The sequence below is a fragment of the Phyllostomus hastatus genome, unplaced genomic scaffold, assembly GCF_019186645.2.
Source record: "Phyllostomus hastatus isolate PE091 unplaced genomic scaffold, TTU_PhHast_1.1 phas_contig_40, whole genome shotgun sequence".
Lineage (NCBI taxonomy): Eukaryota > Metazoa > Chordata > Mammalia > Chiroptera > Phyllostomidae > Phyllostomus > Phyllostomus hastatus.
Window position 1 is genome coordinate 74660358 of NW_025333872.1, and position 25212 is coordinate 74685569.

Sequence of the window (25212 nt, forward strand, 5' to 3'; positions counted from 1 at the left end):
TTGCCTAGTTTGTGGTATTTATTAGGGTAGCCCTAGGAAACTAATACTAGGGCCTAAGTGCCACATCTCATTCTAGTGGCTTTGGATGAAAGTTAAATAATAGTGGTCCCATCATCAGGAAAATACCAGATAGGGAGGGAGGAGAGAGAGAGGGAGAGAGAAAGATATGTTATTTAAGAATTTTGTATTGTTAAAAGGGCTTTAAAAACTTAATAAATAAATATATATTATATATAAGTATCTATAGGTATTTATATATAAGTATATATAATAAAATAAATAAAAACATTGAGATGAAAAACTAGGAGCTGTGGTTGCCTTTTATCTTCCTACTTTGAACGTTCTGAGATGGCTGTTTTGGAGACTGAAAATACGGTTTATGTTTACAGCAAAAAGGAAGCAGTGATCACTAGAAGTCAGCTTGACTTTACCAGGAACACGTTCTGTCACAATGAACCCATCGCCTTTGACAGGAAGGTCAGACTGGTAGTTGACAAAAGATAGCAAAGTGTAGCAAGCATTTATTGACCCATCTGATAGTTTGCCTTATGATGTTCTTATGGACAAGATGGAGCAATTGACTTGGGAATTGAGTGAACAGATCTACCTATGGATTGATGATTAATTAATAGACCTATGCCAGTCTGGATTGAGGTTTCCAGTGGAATGTCAGGGAGCTATTACATTAAATTGTTTATCCATTTTGAGTTTATTCTTCTGCATAGTGTAAGAAGGTGGTCCAGTTTCACTTTTTTTTGCACATATCTGTCCAATTTCCCCAACGCTATTGAATAGACTATCTTTACTACCAAAAAAGTCCAGCATTACCAAAGACATCTTTGATGAGCCAGATAATTTTGTCTACACCTGGACATATGAACTTAGATCAGATGGAACCACACATATAAGAAGGTCATAAGGAAGTCAGAGGATGTTTGAAGAGAGTGATGAAGTTGGTAACCTGAAGGAAAGTATCAAGCATGTGATTTATTGATGATAGCCACTCTAAGGTGTGAGGTGATAGCTCACTGTGGTTTTAATTTTCATTTCTCTGATGATTGGTGATGTCAAACACCTTTTCATATGTCTGTTGACCAACTGAATGTTATCTTTGGAGAAGTGTCTATTCAGGTCCTCTGCCCATTTTTAAATTAGATTAAAAATCCAATTTTGGTGCTCAGTATTTTAAGTTCTTTATAAATTTTGGGTATTAACCCATTACCAGATGTATCCTTGTTGAATATGTCCTCCCATTCAGTGGGGTGTCTTTTTGTTTTGCTGATGGTTTTCTTTGCTGTGAAAAAAATTTTTAGTAGTCCCAATTGTTTATTTTTTCTTTTGTTTTCCTTGCCTGAGGGGACATACCAGAAAAAATACTGCTACAAGAAATGTTCAAGATTTTACTACATGTGTTTTCTTCTAGGATTTTTGTGGTTTCAAGTCTTACATTTAAATTGCTTATCCATTTTGAGTTTATTCTTGTATAGTGTAAGAAGGTAGCCTAGTTTCACTTGTTTTGCACATATCTGTCCAATTTCCCCAACATTATTGAATAGACTATCTTTAGTCCATTGTATCTTTTTGCCTCATTTGTCAAGTATTAATTGATTATAAAGGAATGGTTTTATTTCTGAGCTCTCTATTCTGTTATGTTGATCTATGTGTTTGTTTTTATGCTGGTACTATGCTGTTTTGCTTACTATGGCCTTGAAGTATAATTTGATATCAGGTTGTGTTATTTCTCCAACCTTTTCCCTCTTTCTTAAGATTTCTATGGCTATTCAAAGTCTTTTGTGGCTGTATATAAATTTTTGAAATATTTTTTTTTAGTTCTGTGAAATATGCTATTGGTATCTTCATAGGAATTACATTGATTTTATAGATTACTTTGGGCAGTAGAGACATTTTAATGATGTTAATTCTTCCTATCCGTGAACATGGTATATGCTTCTACTTATTTGTATCTTCTTCAGTTTCTTTCTAGAGTGTCTTATAATTTTCTGAATACAAGTCTTTTACACCCTTGGTTAAATATATTACTAGGTATTTTTTATTTTTGAAACAATTGTAAACAAGACTGTTTTTAGTTTTCCTTTCTGATAGTTCATTATTGGCATGTAGAAATACAACTGATTTCTGGATATTTATCCTGCTACTTTACTGAATTCAATTATCAGTTCTAGTCATTTTTTGGTGGAATCTTTAGGGTTCCCCATATATAGTATCATGTCATGTATAAATAATGACTGTTTTACCTCTTTCTTTCCAATTTGGATGGCTTTTATCATTTCTTCTTGTGTTTTGCTGTTTCTAGGGCTTCCAAAACCATGTTGAGTAAGAGAAACCAAAGCAGACATCCTGTTTTGATCCTGATCTTAAAGGGAACGCTTGTAGTTTTTGCTCATTGAGTATGCTGTTGGTTCTGGGTTTGTCACACGTAACCTTCATTATGTTTAGGTATGGTCCCTCTATTCCTACTTTGCTAAGAGTTTTAATCATAAATGGGTGCTGGACTTTCTCAAATGCTTTTTCTGCATCTATTGATATGATCATGTGGTTTTTATCCTTCATTTTGTTTATGTGGTGAATCATATTTATTGTATTGCAGATATTGTTCCAACCTTGCATCCCCAGAATAAAGCTCACTTGATTATGGTGTATAATGTTTTTTATGTATTGTTGGATCTGGTTTGCTAATATTTTGTTGAGTGTTTAGCATTTATATTCATCAGAGATATTGGCCTATAATTTTTGTTCTTTTTAATCTGTTTATCTGGTTTTGAAATCAGGATAATGCTGACCTTGTGAATTGAGCTGGGGAGTCTTCCTGCCTCTTGGATTATTTGGAAGAGTTTGAGAAAAATAAGGGTTAGTTCTTTAAATGCTTGGTAAAATTCACCTGTGAAGCTCTCCAGTCTAGGACTGGACTTCTGTTTGTTGAGAGTTTTTTAAAATTTCTGCTTCAGTTTCACTAGCTGTAATCGGTCTGATTCAGATTCTCTGATTCTTCCTGATACAGTTTTGGAAAGTTGTATGTTTCTAGGAATTTATCCATTTTGTCCATGTTGCCCAATGTGTTGGCATATAGTCGTTCATAATATTTTCTTTTAATCTTTTGTATTTCTTTGGTATCAGTTGCTACTTCTATTTTATTTCTGATTTATTTAATTTGGGTCATCTCTTTTTTTCTTGATGAGTGTGATTAAAGTTTGTTGATGTTGTTTACATTTGCAAAGAAACAGTTCTTGGCTTCATTAATTTTTGTATTGTTTTTCTATACTCTATTTCATTTATTTCTGCTCTAACCATTATTATTTCTTATTTTCTACTCATTTTGGGTTTTGTTGATTTTTTTCAAGTTCCTTTGTGTATAAAGTTAGATTGTTTATTTGAGATTTTTCTACTTTGTTTTTTTGAGGTAGGGTTGTAATGCTATGAATTTCCTTCTTAGGACTTTTGGGTTGTCCTGCAGATTTTGGGTTGCTGTGTTCTCATTTTCACTTGTTTCAAGGTATCTTTTGATTTGTGCCTCAAACTCATTGTTAACCAATTCATTGTTTGGTAACATATTATTTAGCCTTCATGTCTTTGTATGTTTTTCAGCTTTTATCTTGTGATTTATTCCTTGTTTCATAGTATTATTGTCATGAAAGATACTTGATATGATTTCAACCTACTTACAGTTATTGAAACTTGTTTTTTGTCCTAACATGTGGTCTGCTCTAGAAACGTATCATGTGCATTTGAAAAGAATGTGTGTTCTGCCACTTTGGGCTGAAATACTTTAAAGATATCAATTAAATCTATTTGATCCAGTGTGTCATTTAAGGCCATTGTCCCTTGTTGATTTTCTGTATGGAAGATCTATTCATTGATATCAATGGAGTATTAGAATCCCCTACTATGACTGTGTTACTGTTAATCTCTCTATTAATGTCCATCAAGATTTGCTCTTCATATTTAGGTGCTCCTATGTTGGTCGTATAAATGTTTATGAAGGTATATGCTCTTGTTGAATTGCTCTCTCTATCATTAAATAGGGTGCTTCTTTGTCTCTTACTGCAGCCATTGTTTTAAAGCCTATTTTTTCTGATATAAGTATTGCTACCCCAGCTTTTCTTTCCTTAATATTTGCATGAAATATCTTTCCATCCCTTTACTTTTATTGTGTGTATATCTTTCATTTTTAAGGTGGATGTCTTGTAGACAGCTCATATATGGGTCTTGTTTTCATATCCATTCAGCTACCCTATGTGTTTTGATTAGTAGGGGTGTCTAACCTGCAGCCCACAGGATGCGTGCAGTCCAGGATGGCTGTGAATGCAACCCAACACAAAATCATAAATTTACTTAAAACATTATGAGATTTTTTTATGATTACATGTCACAATGTGTTTAATGTGTGGCTCAGAACAACTCTTTTTCTTCCTGTGTGGTGCAGAGATGCCAAAAGGTTGGACACCCCTGGTATAGCATTTGAGTCATTTACATTTGAAGTGATTATTCATAGGTATTTTTTGCCATTTTATTCTTTTAACTACATTCCTCAGTTTCTTCTTCTCCTCCTCCTTCTTCTCCTTCTTCTCCTCCTCCCCTTCTTTCTCCTCCTCTCCCTCCTCCTCTTCCTCCTTTTATTCCTTTCCCTTCTTCTTCCTCTTCTCCTTCCTTTATCTTTTTTTCAGGCAACCCCTTTAACATTTCGTATAATACTAGTTGGGTGGTAACAAATTTCCATAGCATTTTTTTTGTCTGGGAAGCTCTTTATTTTTCCTTCATTTTTACATGATAGCCTTGCTCAGTAAAGTAGTCTTGGTTATAGGTCCTTGTTTTTCATCACATTGAATATTTCATGTCTATTCCTTTGGTCTGAAATGTTTCTGTTGAGAAATCAGTTGACAGTCTTATGGGAGCTCCTTTGTAGGTAACTATCTTTCTCTTGCAGCTTTTAAGAGTCTCTCTTTGTCTTTAAACTTTTGCGTTTTAATCATGATGTGCCTTGGTGTGGGCCTCTTTGGGTTCATCTTGTTTGGGACTTCCTTGACTTGTGTGTCTTTTTCTTTCACCAGGTCAGGGAAGTTTTTGGTCATTATTTCTTCAGATATGTTCTCAATACCTTGCTCTCTCTCTCTTCCACTTCTAGTACCACTATGATGAGGACATTGTTATGCTTCATGTTGTCTGAAAGGGCCCTTAAAATATCTTCATTAAAAATAATTTATTGTTGTTGCTGCTCTGATTGGATGTTTTTTCTACTCTATCTTCCAAATCACTGATTCAGTTATATGTTTTATCTTACCTACTCTTTATTCCTTCTAGTATATTCTCCATTCCAGATATTGTATTTTTATTTTTGACTTTTTAAAATGATTTCTAAGCAAGTTTTCATGCTGTTGTAGTTCTCACTAAGTTAATTAAGCATCCTTACAATAATTTGTTTTGAACTTTATATCTGATAAATTGCTTGCTTCTATTTCACTTAGCTATTTTTTTTTCTGGAGATTTCTCTGTTCTTTCACTTGAGGTATATTTCTTTGTCTTCCCATTTTGGTTGCCTCTTTGGGTTTGTTTCTATGTATTGGGTAGATCTGCTATGACTCCCAGTCTTTGTAGGGTGGTCTTGTGTAGTAAGTGGCCTGTGGGACCCAGTGGTACAGTACCCTTGATCACCTGAGCTGGGTTCTCCAGGAATGTCCCTTGAATGGGTTATGCAGGCCTTCCTGTTATAATTGAATTTTGATTGTTTTTGGCCCATTCATGGGTGGGATTGACCCTCACACTGGCTGGCTGTGAAGATAAACCTTGACCACGTGTATGAGCTACTGTGCAGGTTCTGACCACACAGAGCAGAACTCACCTCAGCAGGGTCTGGTGCCTGCCGAGACTTTCCTTCAGAAACTATTTCTGAAGCTTATTGGATCCTGCTCTTATGTTGTCTGAAGCTGGTCACGGTGTGGTGGCTCTGGGGCCTCTTGGGAGGGAGTCTGGTATAGACCATTGTCAGATGCTGACATGTGACTGGCCCTGAACAACCTGTTTAGAGCTATAAATTGATCCACAGTTTGTTGCTGCCTCTACCAGGCCTGGGTGTGCACAGGAGGGACCAAGCTGTGCACCAAGGCTGGTTTTTACCAGCACTGGGCCCAGAGGCAGGTCAGCATAAGTCCCAAGGCATGAGGAAATCTGCCTTTGCCTACAGGCAGCCTGTTCTGTTCGGTCACTAAAAGTACCCCTGGGAGTATTCAAGTTGCATGAGGCAGGTTTCCAGTGAGTCACTAGCTAGAGGCTAGTGGTACTCACCGGAGTGACACAGGCTCAAACTCAGTGTCTGTGTTAGGTCTGTAGCCACTGAGCAAGTGTCCTTAGGGTATACTAAGTTTAGCTGCTACATGCATTTATCATGGGGCGGGGTTCAGAGAGTCATCAGCGTGAGGCCAGCAGAGTTTATTAGGCCCAAACAGACCAAGGTTGGGTGCTTGGGGGAAAAATTGTCTTTGTTCTAGAGCCACACAGTCTGTCCCAGATTCTGCTAGGACAAGACAGGCTTGAACAGGATGGGGCTGCAGAGAATTGAGAGAATGGAGCTTGTGGATCTCCCCAGATGGGGGAATTGCTGATGAGGCTTCAGAGAAGCTAAGGAGTGTGTCCCTCGCCCCAGAGCCACTTGACCTGTCCTGGAATTTTCTCGATCTTGGAGGGGTGGAGCCACTAGGAGTTGAGCAGATAGGGTGCATAAGCGACTAAATCAATTTTTAAAAAGAGCAAAAATATTACTCTTGTCCAAGGAAGAGTAAGATATGTCCTAAAACCATGATGATAAACCAGTGTGGACTTGGCATCCACAGGTAAATAAGCCAGTGGGACAGAAAAAAGAGCGCAGGGACGGATCTGTGTGTTGAGCAGAACTGGTATATGATGAAGATGCCATTTGAGTCAATGAAGTGAAATGGAGGGACTATACAGGTTTTTTTAGGAAACTGATGGACTAGACAGGAAAAGCATGGTTGGAAAATTTTCACAATGTACCAAAATGTGTGCAGACGGATTAAAGAAGTAAATGTGAAAGATAAGCTCTGAAGCAAATGGACAAAAACATAGAAAGGTATATTGTGCTATTGGAGTAGGAAGGACTTAATCAAAATTTCCAAATAACAAAACACATGGGGGAAATTATTCAACTGCCTATTATAAAATTAAGGGCTTGGGGTGATAACATATACAAAGTTGTCAGATTACAGACACTTGTGAAAATATTTTTGCAGTATCAATACCATACAATAGCAGTTTTCAACTGGTGTCCCACATGGATTTTGTAAACATGCAATACCCGACAATTTAGTTAGAGACACTGACCTCTTTTCCCTTAGATGGTCAAATAAAAAAATGACAACAATAGCCATCAGGTATGAATGAATCAAAATTATACCTATTTCTTGTTACATTGGCAAAAAGTATGTTTTTTGGTGCACACAGAATTTTAGTAATTAGTTTATGTGTGCCATGAGATGAAAAAGGTTGAAAATTGCTTCCATAAGAGGGTAATATCCAGTTGTACAAAATATTCCAAGTAAATATCTAGGATATGCAAGCAAATCCACAATGAAAGATAGGAAGCCTATTTGGAATACGATCCTGTTAAAATGGACCTGGGAGCCCTTGCTAGGTAGCTCACTCAGTTGGTTAGAGCATCATCTGAATATGGCAAGGTTGCAGGTTTGAGATCCAGTCAGGGCACACACAAGAATCAACCAATGAATTTTTTAGAAAGTAGAGCAATAAATCTCTCTCTCTCTCTTCCTCCTTTCCTTTCCTCTCCCTTGCCGGGGTCCAGCCTCAGCGGGTCTCTGGGTCCCCGAGTCCCCGAAGGAGGAATGGCTCAAGCAAAACGAGACACCAGGTGAGGTGCCGGAGGACAGCCAGGCTCTCTAGACCTGATGGACTCACCGAGAAAAATCGATCTTTATTTTTATAGGGGAGGTTATACAATATTCAAAACATAATATGATTAGTAAAACAGAAACGGTTACCATAGAAATAACTTTGGTGAAGGTTTTACAGATCAATCATGTTAAACAAAGACATAACCGAAAAGTACAAGAAGTCCCACAGATCAACCATATTAAACAAAGGTTATTTTGACCAAGAGGGTCATTAATCAGTTAGCCAACGAAGCTATACAGGCACAAACTTTCAGGTGCCAATTATAACTAGGTATCTATTAAAATCCTAGAATTTGGTCTAAATTAAAAGAATGCAAGGGGTGATTTGTAGATATATAAAAATCAACTATTATCCATTGAGATTAAATTTATCTCAATTAGGTAACTGGATCTTTGCCTAGGTTTTTTGATTTATACATCTTGGTGGGGGGCATGTTTTGTATTCATTTCCATGTATTGAGATTATTATATTTAAATGGAAACTTCTTCCTCTTCTGTTTACCTGGTCCCATCAATAACCCCTCCTGCCCAGGGCATGGGAAAAGCTGTGGTTCTAGTAAGTCTCGAGCTTTTGAATGGTGACTCCCTACAAAACATTCCTAGCAACAGCTTCCTTCAGCGCTCTGGCCGTTGGTCTGCCCATAGTTTGATTTTGTCCTTAACTTCCCAGGTGGGGGAAGCAGGCAGCATTAGGGTTGCTAGGGGTCTCTAGTTAGTGGTCAGCACGTCATTTCACGCAGAATCAGAGGCATCATGCAGAGTTTTTTGTTATAAAGCACAGGTGTCCAAAAATCTCACCACCTGATGCTAATAGGGACAAGCATACGGGAAGAGATAGACAGGAGACCCGGCCACAGCCACTTCTGCTGTGCAGACGCGTCTCATCCGTCCCGACTGTGTCAAGGGTCAGTTGTTGGACGGCCTCCAACACTCCATAAAATCAATACATAAAAATAATTTAACTATTAAAATAAAATGGACCAGTGAGACCTTGGTTTTCTCATTCACACATTCTATAAATACTTATTGAGTGTCTATCACATATCAGCATTGTTCTAAGTCCTGGGAATACAAAAGACAAAATTCTCTGCCCTCACAGAATTTGAATACTCCACAATGTTCTCTCCCACCAATAGGAAAAAGAAATCTGTTTCTACTAAGTGAATTTTCCTGCTAAATTACAATCATGTCATTTTAAATTTGAAAAAAAAATTTGGTGCATTTCTTCTAAATCCATACTTTTGAATGACAATAAATAACTTCCCTCACAAATTTGATGGGCATGGATGTTTGATACATAGCTTGTGTTCTGACTGTAAAGCCCAGAGATTAGGTGGATCCAGAATGCTTAAGAGTGAATCATAGCTCTTCCTCTGTAATCTGTGTGTGACATTTGGCAACCTCTCTGAGCTTCAGTTTCTTCATCAGTGAAATGGCACTAAAGAGGAGACTTGACATAAAGTTGGCATAAGGATTCAATGAGATAATAGGACAGAACAGCATCTGGCACATGATAAAAAATCAGTGTTGGCTGCTTTTACTTCTCTGTCTTGATTATGTGTTATGAGTCTGAAAACTGTTTCTCTACGCACTGTATTTACAAATTAGTATGGTAACACCTCTGGGTTATTAATGAAGTAATTAAGATTTTCTGTAAGTAACAAGCAGAAAAGAAAGTGGTATGTTTTCTCTGAGACTGTACCTTACTAATGGATAATGTGTGTCTCATTGTTTAACCATTAACCCCGGCATGTGAAACCTGAACTCAGGGTTGTAGGGCTTGAAGGCATGTGAGCAATCATCTTGCCAGTCCCAGCCCTTTCTGACACAGGAGGGCTCAAAAGCCTTGAGGAAGTACATGCCCTTCCCCGAGTTGGCACAACTAGGATGATGGCACTGTTCATGGGATAGTGATGAATTGATTATGATTAGAAATGATTGTTAAGATTGGGAAATAAAGATTGTGATTAAAGAAGGCATTACCCTAGATGACTAACCAGATGGCTGTGAACTGGTGACATGATAATCTCACTTAACCTGAGGTCCTGCCTGCACTTGGAGGATTTATGGTTACTCCACACATGAACTTGTGAGACTTCCAGTGCACTATCATTCTTTGGTTCAGTAGGTGGAGCCCATCTTCCCCATTAGAATAAAGTAAACAGATCCAACCCAATTATAAGTGGGAAAAAGTATGTGCCTTCTGTCATTGAGGGCTGCAGAGAGTGGTGACTGGCTGGAGAACTCGGGTGCAGTGACGAGAAACACCAGAGCATGAGTTCTAAGTCAAAATCCATAGGGATTGTCGGAGCTCCTTTCTCAAAGGGACAGGTGAGTAAAAAGCCTGGCTGTGAATCGCTGGAATTTATTGGCAATTTTCAGTCTTAAAAATTAGTAAGGTATTATTGTCTGCTTAGTGAAGTTCAAGCTGGCCCTGAGATAGTATACAGTTTAACATTGTCTCACCATTTTGAAACACTGCACAATTATGCTCACAAACCCACTTATACTAGTGGCTTCTAATCTCAGCCACAGACGATTTTATTTGAATCTACTAAATTTCCCTTACATTTTTAGCCTGCTTCCTGAGTGGAGCATTGCTCAAATGCTCACTGCCGGGGACCCTGGCGTGTGTTTTTCTTCCCGGGCCCCCACCAAGCCCCAGAATAGAGCAGCTGACTTGTTGGTTGGGGTCAGCGTTTCCTGGGAAGTGTGAGAAGCAAAAGGTTTTGCAGTACGTACATCATTGGTTATTATTAAGATAGGGATGGAAAAGTCTTAGAACAGCTCTATCTTGGGGAAGACATTTTTCTGCTTTAGGTATGACACCAAACATACCCAGTGAACCTTGATATGACTAAGGCATTATTAATCCATTCATTTGTCGTTTGTGGACCAGATAAATTAATACTACACACATTCTTTCAGGGGCTAAAAATTAAGTTGAAACTCATCTTCTGACATCTTGAAAAAAGTCTTTTTTACTGCCTGTTATTTTTTCATCTTGCAAAGTAAAGATAATTAATGCTAACTTTCATTTAAATGCATAAAGTTCTTTGGAAAAGAAATCCTCTCTGTGGGTACTATTTACTAGCACTGTGGAGATCTATTTTTCACAATTAAGGTGAACGAAGCTGCTTTAGTGCATCCTTTTCACCAAGAGTGAGAAGTCTAAAATCCTGTGGGGAACACGGCCCACTTTTCTTCCTTAACACCTCCAGAGGTTTTGAGAGCCTTCTCCCCTTGAAAATGGGCACTCTAAGGGGTGGTGCGCCCCACCACCCTTAGAGGGCCTGGTATCAGTGCCAAATATTGTGCTTACCAGGCTTAGACAGCAGAATTCCACAGATCTGACACAGAGAGAGGTTTTTCAAAGAAGTAACTTATATGGTTTCTGTTTCAGCAGTATTTTGCCTTGCTGCCTTTTCCCCCAGCAAGGGGCTCAAACTACTTTGAAATGTCTCTTCACCACCCTGTTTTCTAGAAATTAAGTTTGGGGGTTTTATTTCCTTATTCCACTGAGATAATTTCTTATTAGAATAAAATATTGCCCTGGCAAGTAGCTCAGTTGTCCAGAGCATTGTCCCTATACATCAAGGCTGTAGGTTCAATCCCCAGGCAGGGTGCATACAAGAATCAACCAATGAATGCATAAATATGTGAAACAAAACAACTCTCTCTCTCTCTCTCTCTCCCTCCTCTCTCTCTAAAATCAATAAATAAAATACTCCCTGGCTGGCGTAGCTCAGTGGACTGAGTGCGGGCTGCGAACCAAAGTGTCGCAGGTTCGATTCCCAGTCAGGGTACATGCCTGGGTTGCAGGCCATGACCCCCAGCAACTGCACATTGGTGTTTCTCTCTCTCTTTCTTTCTCCCTCCCTTTCCTCTCTAAAAATAAATAAATAAATAAATAAATAAATAAATAAATAAATAAAATACTGAAGTAATAGAATATTAAGCTCAGTCATATAGGAAGCCCATATTTTAAGTTTACTAAAGAAATATGACCCAGCCCTCATTAGAATGCAAAGGTAGAAACACGCATCTGCTGCTTATACTTTTGTCCTCACTAATGTGGCTCCGTTTCTTCCTTAATGACTCAGCTCCATAGACTGTATATATTTTCATGGCTCTAGTTTACAGTAGCTGCTGCACTTGCTTTAATCTCTCCTTTGCCAAGTGAGGTTATGTGTGAGTGTTGTCTGTTCTTAACAGGAGAAACCCACAAAAGTGGAGGAAGTAAAAATTAACCATAGTAAACTTGCTTTTGAAACAAAAACACTCCATGTAAAATATTTTACTCCTCATTTCAATTTTATTTTTAAAACACATTAATTTTTTTAAATGATAAAAAATAGCATTTTTGAGTGCTTACCCTGTGTCTGGTATAGTAGCCAAGTTCTTAATGAGCATCATCTAATTTGATTCTCACAGTGGTGCCATGAGTCGGTCACACTCATGGTCTTCCCTGTATAGGTGAGGAAACCGAGGCATAGAAATGTGATGTAACAGCCAAGGCCACATTGATTGGCTGGTAGGGTGGTGCAGCTGGGACTGGAACTTGGGTCTTTTAAAATCCAGAGTAAATTAACTACATTTTTTTTATAAAAAACAAAAAATAATTTTTCCTCATCCTTTTAGAAAAGAAATATTTTTATTTGAATGGAAATAGGCTATTTCTGCACTTTAGCTTGTTTTTTAGATGTCCATGTTCTCATTGTTTTTAGTGCTACTGTGTCTATATGTAGAGAAAAAATTTTAAGAAAGCACATTTATTTAGTTATATAATTAATGCCTAGAACAATTTCATAGATTGGCATCAACCCTCAGCATTCTTTTAATTTAAATAACCTATATGTGATTGCTTTATGCAACTGTGTGAATGATTCATACTTTTAAGAGCTTTAGTAATTCTATAAAAGTATTAGTCCATGGACTAAAGAATCCTTTGTGTACCTCTCTTTGAGGCAGGAAAAAGAAAAGTGAAAGAAAGAAAATCTGGCTGTAAGTTGGTAATGTTGAAAGGACTAATTAACAGGTTTCAGAAACTCCCAGACTGCCAAAACATGACAGTAACATTGAAATAAATTCTTTTTTTTTCTACCTGGTCACACTCATTCTGGTAAATATACTAAGATTACAGATACCATATACTTCAACCTATATCTGTCTGTAAAGAGGAAGGAAAAAAAAAGCAAATTAAGACAAGTGTGAATTGACACTCCTAAGGTTATTCTGTCATGGTGGTTGTTTTACATGGAATTTTCTGCAGGCTTCTCAGAACTTTCTCTTTGCTCACCCAGGCAGTGTTGTACTCTTCTTAGCTTTGAACTCTTGCTTTGCACTCTGGCTTCTTATTGCAAAACCCAATAGGGCAGGTCAGAGGTTACAGACCCAACCGCATTTGGACGGTCAGTAAATACTGCTTCACTTTCCTTGCAAATCCTCCAAAGGCCTTTCCCAGAACACAGGGACATTTTGCTGACACAGAAATGTTTCCCTCTTTTATATATATATATATATATATATATATATATATATATGGCAAATATATATATATATATTATATAGCAAATAATCAGGTGTTTCACAAACCACCTTATGCTCATCCAGGACCACATGCTTAGAACCCCTATCCTTATGTATACCTAGAGCACAGTAGGGCTCCCATTTTTACACTATATTCTGTTTATTTATTTATTATATTTATTGGGGTTACATTGGTTAATAAGGTCACACAGGTGTTGAGTGTGCATTTCTAAGATACCTGATCTGTGTATTGCATTGTGTGCCCACCACATTTTGCTGTCATAGAAGTGGTTCTTGTAATGCTGCAGTTAATAGCAAAATCCCCAATATGCTCACTTATTTTTGGTTAGGTTCTAGCAAAGATGGAATTAAAATAACTGACAAAATAAAAGGAGCAAGGGAGAAGGAAGGAAGGGAGGGAGGGAAGGAGGAACTGCATGAACATGCTCTGGCCCCTGGACCTCAGCAGAAGGCCTTAGGCTGATGATACCCCCTCTAGGGAATATAAACGAAGCAATAAGAAAGAACTGATATGAGATGCAACTGGAATCAAAGAAATAAAAAAGAATGTCAGCAAGGGTCACTCTGGAAAAATTCAGTGACTGTGTTAGGGCAAATACTGTGTTTGCAAAGGGGCCCATAAGATTCGTTCTAAAGTTTTTTAGGGAGAGGGTGAAAGGTCATGGAATTTTATCAAACTGACAACTTTTGTGCATCTACTAAGTGTCAGTTTAAAGAAACTTGGACCAAAATCTAACACAAAACCAAAGGCAGGATTTGAGTCAAGCAGCATTCTATGGGGCTGTAAAGAATGAGAACTTCTGCTTCCTTGATTGGAGTGGGGGGTGGGGAGAGCCAGGCCCGGTGAGGAGGGAACGGGATAGAAGAGTGTCAGGAAGCCCCTCTGTGTAGGGCAAAGTGCACGGGTTTCCTGAACTGGGGATTTTTTTTGCAGCCAGGGCCGGTCATCTGCTAATTTGAATTGGGAAGAAATATCGCTTGGTTTGGTGCCACAGCCAATCCCACGGACAAACACATGTCTTTTGGCACCTCTTCTCCTCTGACAATAGGAAATAACTTTGTATGTGAAAGTCTTGTTGGAAATTAGAATCAGAGAGATACATAAAAGAGCTGTTTCTTTAGATCGCTAATCTACCAGAACCCTGGATAAGGTTTATTGCCAAGAGAAGGCAGGTTAGCTTACGTGGTGTAAAACAGCAAGGGTGGGATTCTTGTTCACTGTGTTTATTAAGGAGGTCAAAAGTTGAAATATCAGGTTGTCTTTGTGGTTTCAGCCAGCTCCCAGGTGAGTTTTCCTTGTTGACTGCTTTGTCCCCAACACCTCCACCTCACTGCTGTGGGGACCTGCATGTAGGTCTCTCCCATGCCACATTTTTTCAAATGCCTTTACTCAAGCCATTTCCCTGTTTACAAAGTTTCTCCATCACCCCATCCATTGTCCTGAACTTGTGTTGCAACACTAAACTGAAATGTCATCTGCTCCACCCAATACCCGCTGGGTCTGGCAGAGTTAAGAGCATCCTGTCATTGTTGTTATGACATCTCGTACAGTTTTCGGGTTAAAGCAAATCTCCCAGTACCATCACTGAGGTTAAATATCCAAATGTCCAGTTAGCTTGTGAGTTACTTAAAGACACAAACCCCTTTTAATAATTGTATCTCCATCTATCAGAGCACTTTTGCACAAAACGAACATTTATTATGTGGGTAACATGCATGATGCGAAGAGGAGGTGAAGGTTTTGGAATCCAGAGGACCTGGGTAAGGTCCTAAGGCTCTACCACTTGTCAGCTGCGTGCCTGTAGGAAAATTGTATAAACTTTCTGATTTTAGATGCTCATATCTGACATGAGAGTAATCCAATCTACCTTGTGTTGTTAATTAAATGAGAATATTATGTAAATTTCTGGCTCTCAAGAACTCAATAAATGGTAAGTTACAATTCAACTGATTAAATAATTAAGAGTTTCCTATTTGTGTGCATCTGATGATTAAGATGATGCCTGAATTACTTAATTTTTTTAATTGTTCAGCCACGAGGAGGAGTGGAAGAAGGCCCTAAGGTATTGAGAAAAGCTGGCCTGCTTGAGAAACTTAAAGAACAAGGTAATTTTTAAAAAGACCTTATTTATTTATTTTTTTAGTGGGAGGGGAAGGAAGGGAGAAAAAGAGGGAGAGAAACATTGATGTGTGAGAGATGCATCATCTACCAGCTGTCTCTCACACATGACCCAACTGGTGACCAGCGGGCAACCCAGGCATGTGCCCTAACTGGAAATCAAACTGGCAGTCCTTCTATTAATGGGATGACGCTCAACCAGCTGAGCCATGCCAGTCAGGGCAAGGTCATTTTTAAGTTGAAAGATGATCAGCTTGATGTCTTTCCCACTCCGAAGGGAGGAGCGGGCTCTTGGTGACTCGAGGGTGTGTCTGGAATGAGAGCTGTACCACAGAACTGCAGCTCTGGCTATAACCCTGGATAGACACCCTATTCAAAAAAGCAGCATATGCGGAAAATGAGCAATTGGTATTGTTTATTTATGCAGATATTTTGTCTTTCCAGCCAGACTGCTGTGTAAGAGAATGTGTGTTTAAGAGCTGGAGTTGGGGTGGGTGGTAGGGGAATTGAGGGGGTTGAAAAGGAAAAAGGTAAGGGGCAGCAGGAAACACACTACTATCAAGAGGAGCCCTATTTGTAAGAGGAGATAAAACAGTAATAATACCGAGTCTGTTTGACAACACCATTTTCCTTCGTGGGGACTTAGTGCAATGGAGAAGCAGCAGGCTTTAGGTAGGTCAAGTTCGGACCAGAAAGTGTACTCCTCCAATGGATCAGATGGGGAACCAGATTTCTATGGCCTGGTTTGTAAAAGAAGCATTGAGGAGTTGTATGCAGGAAGAACGGAGCACCCCAACCTTCCCAGCTCTGTGAGAGAGAAGAAGGAGGAAAGCAGGGTAGTTGCTCAGAGTCTCAAGGCTTTCCCAAAACATTTGCCACTCAGACCCCGTGAACTGGGTGGCTTGTTGCATCAACAGGCTTCCTTGGATCCCACCCTTCTGTCATTGGTGTTAGGGTGGTTGGTGCCATGCGCTATGAAAGAATACACAAAAAGAAGAAAAGGCAGAGTAAAGTTTTATTCACTTTCCAAGAAAGGAAAGGGGCTGGTATGAAGAGATAGACCAGCAGTGAAATGTTGGGACTATGAGTTTTTATTGGGTGATAAAGGAACAGGAGGTGCCACTGGGTAGTCCTGGCAGTTAGTTGTAAATTAAGAGGTTTCTGGCTGATTATGCAGTCTTCGGTTTGTTCTGCTATTAACTTTGGGTTCATTGTCCAGGCACTTGGATCTCGAATGACCTGTTTGTATAAGTTCTTAAAACACCTGTGTGGGGGATGCTTTTATAATCTCTCTAGTCCTAAGAATAGAGACTAGACTCAGAGAAGGAACAGTTAATTATGCCTGATGGACTCAAGGAAAGAGATAGCTAGCTCTGGTAAAAAAAAGGTCAGTCTAAAAGGAGCTTTCTTGTCCTTTCAGTTGATTTTGAAAACTGGGCCACTTGAAAGAATTGGGAGTGGGATGGATCTAAGCCTCTGAGTCAGGATCAGGTGGGGAGGCAATAACCTATGGAACTTTCAACAGCTCCACCATTAGGCCAGGATGGCTATGTCAAATTCCATGTCTTTCCATATAGTTGAAGAGCAAAGTTAGAACTTTTTGTAGATGGCTAGCTACATCCAAAAATACCTACCACAAACATCAGAATGGTCTATTAAATCAAAACTTTATTTTCTTCAAGTTTCTGCCTGTCTCTCCCAGCACTTCCTTCCACCAGCTGGAGCAGTTCTTTGGTTGTTGTAAGAACTGATACTTATTTTTCTTTAAGAGGAGACCTAAGCTCTCTGAAAATATGCCTATGGACATCCACTGTAATATCAGAAATAATAAGGGAGTATTAAGTTACACCACTGCTATTAATAAACATGGGAAGTATAAACAAAAAAACACTAATAATACTGATATGTACTATTACTATTACGTACATATCCTATTTGCATATGTGAGCATCCAAATGAAAAACACTTTGTATTTTAAAAGTATAGCAAAAGTAAATGTCATCTTTACATATAAAACACTGATGAAGTGTTGGTGAGGATACGGACCACCTGGAGCCCTCGGGTATTTGATGAGAATGTATAATGATACAACCACTTTGTAAAGAAGATGGGCAATTTTTGGACTGCAAAGGGCTGGGAGGGCGTGTAGGGGTGGGTAGAGGAATCTTTCTAAATCTTCATTGTGGTGGTGGCTGAAAGACTGTAGATATTCCTAAAAATCATTGACCAGTACACTTCAAATAAATACATTTTAGTAAATAAGAAGTTTATTTCACAAATTGAAAGAGAGAGAACCCAGTAGAGAACAGAAGTCCTGGGTAAATGAATTGACCCAGTTCATCAGGAAACAAGCATAATTCGGTCACATTTGATTTCAAGTTAAATCTCTTGATGGTGGTACTGAATCATGGACACGCACAGACACAAGTAAGTACAGTGCACAACGACCATTTACTTGGGAACACTGAACTGAGTCCATATCGTGGTTTTATATGAAGCTTTGTATCTTGAGGCCTAATGCAGGGCCCCTTAGGAAGTGCACCCAGGTCCTTAGGAACTTTGTGTTACCTTATTTAAAAAGTATAATAATAGAACCTTTATTTCTTGAGCTTGCTGAAGTGTTAAGATCAACGGTAATCACGTACTCTTATCGAATTCTGACAATACCACTGGACAGAAGAGGGAGCTGAACTGCTTCAGCAGGTAACAGCTTGGATTGAAACCAAGGACTGCAAATAAAAAAATAATGGTGTATTTTTTTCTGGGTGTATGTATGTGTGTTTGTGTACTATTAAAAAATGATGTTTCTTTATTACAAATAAAATGTATGCTTATTGTAGAAAAGTAGAAAGTACATGAGCCCAGACAGAGACAAAGACAGCGACATCACCCATTAAACCCAAACCAGAAGGGCACCCACTGCTGCTGTATTTATAGCCTAACTGGATGGGTCCGAGTATTTCCCGAGAGCCCAGTGTGCAGCAGGCAGCAGGGGTAGCACGGGCGAGATGATGGTGTCCTCTGGCAAAAGCAGGCATGGTTTCTACCTTCACAACTTCTCCAGTCTGTTCAGACTTTTTCTGTGTCTATACTTGAGAAAACATACCTATTTTGTAAATTTAAAATCATCTTGCACAGGCTTTTATGTAAACTTTTTTTTAGTAACCTGCAACTTTCGATTTTATTTATAGAATGTGATGTAAAAGATTATGGGGACCTGCCCTTTGCCGATGTCCCTAACGACAGTCCATTTCAAATTGTGAAGAACCCAAGGTCGGTGGGGAAAGCGAACGAGCAGCTGGCTGGTGTGGTGGCGGAAGTTAAGAAGAATGGAAGGATCAGCGTGGTGCTGGGTGGAGACCACAGGTGCTTTCAGGGATGAGCTCTGTGGCAATCCAGCACAGATGGCAGGAAGCAGAACCAAAATCATGTGCAGAGAGGACACATGGCAGGGAGAGCACTGATCAATAGCGTAACCACATTTTCTGCCCTTGAATTTTTTTTTTATTGGCTACTACTTTATTTTGGAAAGAGACTTACCTCTATTTGAAGTCTTGTGCTATCTTTATTACAGCAGAAAGGACATGAAATATGAATGAATTTCAGCAACATATTCAGCACAAGCTTACATTTCTAAATAAATAAGCACTGAGGAAATTCATAGTCAAGTTTTTGTGCTTAATTACTGATCATAGGAACCACCCAGTAGGTCAACCCTTAAAAGTGTTTTCCATTATAAAAGTAATAATTATACAATTTTTGAAGTACACACACATAAAAGGAAAAGAACCAATGGTAATTGTAGTTCCCTGACAAGCTTTTCAACTGGAATTGAAAATCTGGCATATTTTCCTTCCTGCTGAAGTCTTTCCCTTTTACACATTTTTTTAACACTGTCTGCATGTGTGCATGATCTTGCCTTGTTCTCCATCTACAGAAATTTCCTTATCTCACTGCATGATATATAAGCATATTTTTTTACTGTTGCATAATTTTTCATTAAATTATTATATCATTGTATATACCCATTTGTGTGACATTCAGGTTATTTTCAGATTTTCAGCATTACAAATAATATGGCCAAGATAGTTTTTGTGCATGAGCCTCTTGAATGCTTACTTTCCAGTTCCTAAAATACGTAACTGGAAGTACGTATTATTAGATCAAGAGTACAAACATTACAATGGCTCTCAGCTCAAGAGTCCATTACTTCACCCCATTTTCTTCTCTGAAGTCAGACTGTTCCTAGGGCTTCTAACACCAACAGCAGGTGAGGAACTAGGGCTTACTTTCTGTTTTAAGTAGAAAAATTTTTTAAGTGGACAGTTTAGAAGTGGCAAAAAAACATAAGAAACCTAAAAGGAAAACAAACTCCTAGTTGAATAATCAATACCTGAATATCATGGCAGGATTGCTTTCAGTCAAAAGTGAGAAAAAAATTCACGATTCTCTGAAGGATCTTCAAAACATTCACAAATGGGAGAATAAGGGCACTGTATGCAAATCCAAACCTTTTGACTTTTGTGTAAGATATTCTTAGCTGTTGCATTCAGGCAACTTTTCTGGAGCTTGGGGTGCTTGGGGTGAACTTTGAGGGTTCTGGACCTGGCAAAGAGGGGGCCCTAAAATGTGGGGCAGGGGGAGTAGAGAGCTAAGTGGAGGACCCCACTGTTGAACAGGGTGAGTGAGCACTGGGAAATCGGACTGAAGGAAATGTAGGGCCTTTGAGGGATGCTCCCCAATGGGAATGATTGGATCCTAAGTGGAAGGACTCTGTCAGAACTCATTTGGGAGAATTCAGCATTTACCAAGAGAAATGAGAGTGCAGAAAACAAGCCTCATTTAACCCTGACAATGGACTAGTCTCATGATAAGGAATCCTTTGTATGGCTAGCATTCTCACACATATTTTATTTTTGGTTTGCAATCCAACAAGAAACTATAATTTTACAATTTTATTAGAAGGTGGTTCAGTGATACCTCCATGTAGCTATAACTTCTTAGTAAGTATTAAGTGTAAACTCTACTTTCGCTGTTACTATAATTATTTAATTGGCACCTCTGATTTAAAAACCTATGAGAAATAGCCATTTTAACTTAAAGAAAAATTAAGCACAAACACTGAGTTAATAATGTGATGTATGTAAAGAACAGGAAAAAGAAATAGGATGTACGTGCTACTGCAAACCTGATATTCACACAAACTTTTTCCTCCCAAGCTTGGCAATCGGAAGCATCTCTGGCCATGCCAAGGTCCACCCGGATCTCTGTGTCATCTGGGTGGATGCTCACACCGACATCAACACTCCACAGACAACCACAAGTGGGAACTTGCATGGACAACCTGTGTCTTTTCTCCTGAAGGAACTAAAGGGAAAGGTAAAAGGCTGGCTGGTATTCTATGACAAAAGAATAATCTTAGGAGCAGTTCAGGTGGAGGGAAGGAAGAAACCCTCTCACATCTTATCCTTGGTGTTCTCAAACTGTTTTCTTGGCAATCAATAAGCAAGAGTTGGAGGATAAAGGTGGTGAGGTTCTGCACCTCTCCCTTTCTTGATAATTCACAAAATGACTTTATATATTTCCTTTTGATTCTTCAGCTACCCTTTGTAGTTGGCGGGGTGGGGGGCACAGTGTAGTCCTTTATAATCAAGTTAGCAGAGGTTCCGAGGTTAACCCAACTCACCCAAGATCACCAAACATAGTCAGGAGTCAGGCAAGGGCCAGAACTGGTCTCCTGATACCGACCTCTATTGCCTGCCATACAGCCAGCCTCTCACTCTTACCAAGTGTCTTCCCTCCACATCATGGGGCCTCTTCTCTTTAAAAATGGCATTTTAAAGTGAAGGGTACAATGATTTATTATTTAACATCTTCATTGTGAGATGTTATCTAAACATATCTATATCATAAGTAGAATGAGCTTCTTGCTCCCTAGAAACTTCTTTTCTAAAATATCTAAGATAAAACAGGCTTGACTCCAGGACATTCAAAGAGCAACCGAAGGGTTGGTCAAAAATCTCCCTGAGCCCCTCTGAGCCGTCTTCTGGATTAAGTCCTTATTGAGAGAGAGAAGTGGAGGACTGGGAGTGATGGCAGCACACTGACTTTCTTATAGAAGAGTCCCGGGAAAGGGGGCTCTGCTGGAATGGGTGTGCACGTGATCAAACGCTGCTGAGCGCTGACGGATGATTCGGGTTAGGTCTGGGCCACACAGTGGGGCTGGGCGGGGCCAAAGCCATCAGGGCACTACCAGGGATGGCAGGCATTCTCTTCTTCATTTCGTATTTGCACGATTCCTAAAAATTTATGTTCTACATAGAAGATGCATGCAATCCAACAAGTGTACTTAACTTTCAATGGAAGATTTGCTCAAGAGAAGCATATATAACCAAATGGAAACATTGCAATTTTAGATCCCTGATGTACCAGGATTATCCTGGGTGACGCCTTGCATATCTGCCAAAGATATTGTGTATATTGGCCTGAGAGACGTGGACCCAGGGGAACAGTAAGTTTATTCCTTGATGTGATTTACCTTCATTCTCGTTCTTTTGTATGCTAGGTGTGCTGGCCAAACCTATGAGGAAAAATTATCTTAAGTGCCGAGTCTATATATCTACACCTATGTCTACATATATTTATAGGTATACATGCATATACACATATATGTATATATTCACAATTTTCATATTGACTTGCTGTTAAAAATATATTGATATATACATAGTTTACAGACTTGAAATATTTTATGTATTTTACCACATTGATCTTTTCTTAAAAGGAAACAAGAGGATGCCCAGTCAGCCTCCATATTAATGACAGATTATCTTAATATCTCCTTTTTCATAGCTACCTTTTGAAAACTCTGGGCATTAAATACTTCTCCATGACTGAAGTAGACAAACTGGGAATTGGCAAGGTGATGGAAGAAACACTCAGCTACCTACTAGGAAGGTATGATGCTTGTGTGTGTGTGACATAAATATAGTTATTAAAGAACTCACTACTGACACGAATCAATGAAAGTTATTAGGGAAGCCTTTCTGTAAAACCGTGAAACTTCACTGGGCTGTTCCTTTTCATTGAGCAAAGGGAGAATGCTATTTGTCTACTAAATACTAAACCACTGACTTTAAACTGAGTTACTTTCCCACCTCCTAAAAGAAAGAAAAGGCCAATTCACCTGAGCTTTGACGTGGACGGACTGGACCCGTCTGTCACACCGGCCACTGGCACACCAGTCCCCGGAGGGCTCACCTACAGAGAAGGTCTCTATATTACAGAAGAAATTTACAAAACAGGTAGGTATACGTCTGAGTGAATAAAAAAGCGAATATGCACATGGCCAATATATATTTATACAACCTGAAACTCAAGCCCCAGTCGACACTTCTACAACGTCCATCACATGATGTAAGAACTGAAGTGGTTTCAGCTGGTCATCCCTTCTTTGAACTCCTAAGTAATATTTCAAAGATATTGAATGTAAAATGTCAACTGCTTAACAAATTACCTTGTTTCCATTTGTTGTTGTAGGACTGCTGTCGGGATTAGATATAATGGAAGTGAACCCATCTCTGGGGAAGACACCGGAAGAAGTAACTCGGACAGTCAACACAGCGGTAGCAGTAACCTTGGCTTGTTTCGGCACTGCTCGGGAGGGCAGTCATAAGCCTATTGACTACCTTAACCCACCTAAGTAAATGTGGAAACATCATACACAAATCTCCCAGCTAATAACAGGATGACCAAATCTAGAAATTTACCTAAGCTTACGGTTATCCTCTTACAGATCTGGTATTTCAGAAAAATGTTCTGCCTTAGGAAATAGTTGTACAATTAGTATAAACTGCATCAATTCCTTCTTGGTGTGAAAGACTTGGACATTGAAATTTTTGTCAACTTAAAAAGCTTATATTTTGGCAAAAGATTTATAGAAAGAGAAGTATACATTAACTTCCAAAAAAATTTTGCTGGCATTAAAAATAAACACATCCCACAAGGGCATGGCAAGGAATATTCAAAGTGATGAAGAACAAGGACCTTCAACCAAAATTACTCTCCCCAGTAAAGCTGTCATTTAGAATCAAAGGACAGATAAAGAGCCTCCCAGACAAGAAAAGCCAAAGGAGTTCATCACCACCAAAGCAGTGTTATATGAAAAGTTAAAGGGTCTTCTTTAAGAAGGAAAGAAAGATAAAAAATATGAACAGTAAATACATACCTATCAACAATTGAATCTAAAAAACAAAATAAATGAACAAGCCTTACAGAAACAGACTCACAGACACAGAGAACGTTTCAATGGTTGCCGGATGGGAGGGGTGTTGGGGGCATGGGTGGAAAAGGCGAAGGGATTAAGAAGTACAACGTGGTTGTTACAGAAAAGTCATGGGGATGTAAACTACAGCACAGGGAGTAATGTAGTAATATTACTCTAATAACTCTGTGTGGTGTCAGATGGGTGCAAGATTTATCAGGACTTTCACTTAGTAAGTTATATGATGTCTAATCACTGAGGTGTTCACCTGAAACTACCATAATACTGTATGTCAACTGTAATTGAAAAACAAAATGATTAAATATTAGAGCTTCTACCATCTGATTTTTCATATGCAGCCCAGAATTGTAAACCTAACCATTGACATATGGATTTTGTAAACAAATATTTTACTGAATTACTTTTAGATAAGAGCAATGAGGCTGGATCTTGCTCTAGAGTACAGTGTCCGACACAGTAGCCACATGTAGTTATTTAAAGTTTAACACAATTTTACATTCAGTTCCGCATTTCAAGTGCACAACAGGTGCATGCAGTGACCGACGACCGTATTGAACAGCACAGACAAGGAGCATTTCCACCACTGCGGAAAGGCCCGTTGGACAGAGCCGCTTTGAAGTTACTAGTGAAAAAAACAGCCAAGCAAACAAAAACTTTTAGAATGTAATGAATACAAACACATTTTTGTCCCTCAGGTGCATTCCAAATCCAAGCTTCTGTCTTCTATTAATGTCTCTGATTAATAATAATTCTTTAAAAAGCCCATTTGGGGAATATCATGTTCTAGTGTTTAATGCTAGAGAAGAAGAAATTGCATTTTTAATAAATAAATTGGAATGTGTATAAATATCCTTGAGAAAGTGATATTGATTTTCATTTCCTTTATTCTATTTGTATAATACCAGTGCCATAATGATTCCCACTCCAGGATCTCAAAGCAATATATTCCTCGGGTAGCAAGACTATATTGAGACTATATTGAGACTATGTTAAGAGTAGCATTTGAATTCATTTCTAGCATAAAATCTCTGGAGAATTTTAACAATATTAGTTTGGAAAATTACTTATACCATTATATAATATTAAGCTGGACTTGCATGGCAAATAAAGGTTTAGTGATTGTAGTAATATGAACCATGAAAAAGATAAGGCTCTAGGAAGATGTACTTGGAAATAAATTTGATTAAACTTCACTAACTTGTAGTTCTAGGTCAATGTCAGTCACCAGTGTACTGGGCAACTCATGGGAGGAGCCCCATTCTCTGCCACAACCCAGCCAGCACCCTGCCCAGCACACAGCTGACGCTCACTCACACTGAGTA

The 25212-nt window shown here is 38.8% G+C and overlaps 1 protein-coding gene across 2 annotated transcripts; it reads left to right on the forward strand.

Moving 5' to 3' along the window:
• The first annotated feature begins 10110 nt into the window (after positions 1–10110).
• Positions 10111–23375, forward strand: ARG1 (arginase 1). 2 transcript variants are annotated; one of them, XM_045843861.1, is made up of 8 exons: positions 10111–10268; positions 15521–15593; positions 18798–18972; positions 20826–20985; positions 22023–22117; positions 22459–22563; positions 22774–22910; positions 23146–23375. In XM_045843861.1, the coding sequence occupies exons 1-8, from the start codon at positions 10212–10214 to the stop codon at positions 23310–23312; spliced, it is 969 nt and encodes a 322-aa protein (XP_045699817.1). In that variant the 5' UTR covers positions 10111–10211; the 3' UTR covers positions 23313–23375. The 2 variants fall into 2 exon arrangements, with proteins under 2 accessions (XP_045699817.1, XP_045699818.1); XM_045843862.1 differs by having other exon boundaries at positions 18798–18879.
• Positions 23376–25212: the final 1837 nt, after the last annotated feature.

Excerpts from the sequence above, each read along its gene's own strand:
- ARG1 (XM_045843861.1), top strand. The coding sequence starts at position 10,212 with ATGAGTTCTAAGTCAAAATCCATAGGGATTGTCGGAGCTCCTTTCTCA. Across the intron at positions 15,594-18,797 it reads TGAGAAACTTAAAGAACAAG|AATGTGATGTAAAAGATTAT; the intron begins GTAATTTTTAAA and ends TTTTATTTATAG. Across the intron at positions 18,973-20,825 it reads GTGCTGGGTGGAGACCACAG|CTTGGCAATCGGAAGCATCT; the intron begins GTGCTTTCAGGG and ends TTTCCTCCCAAG.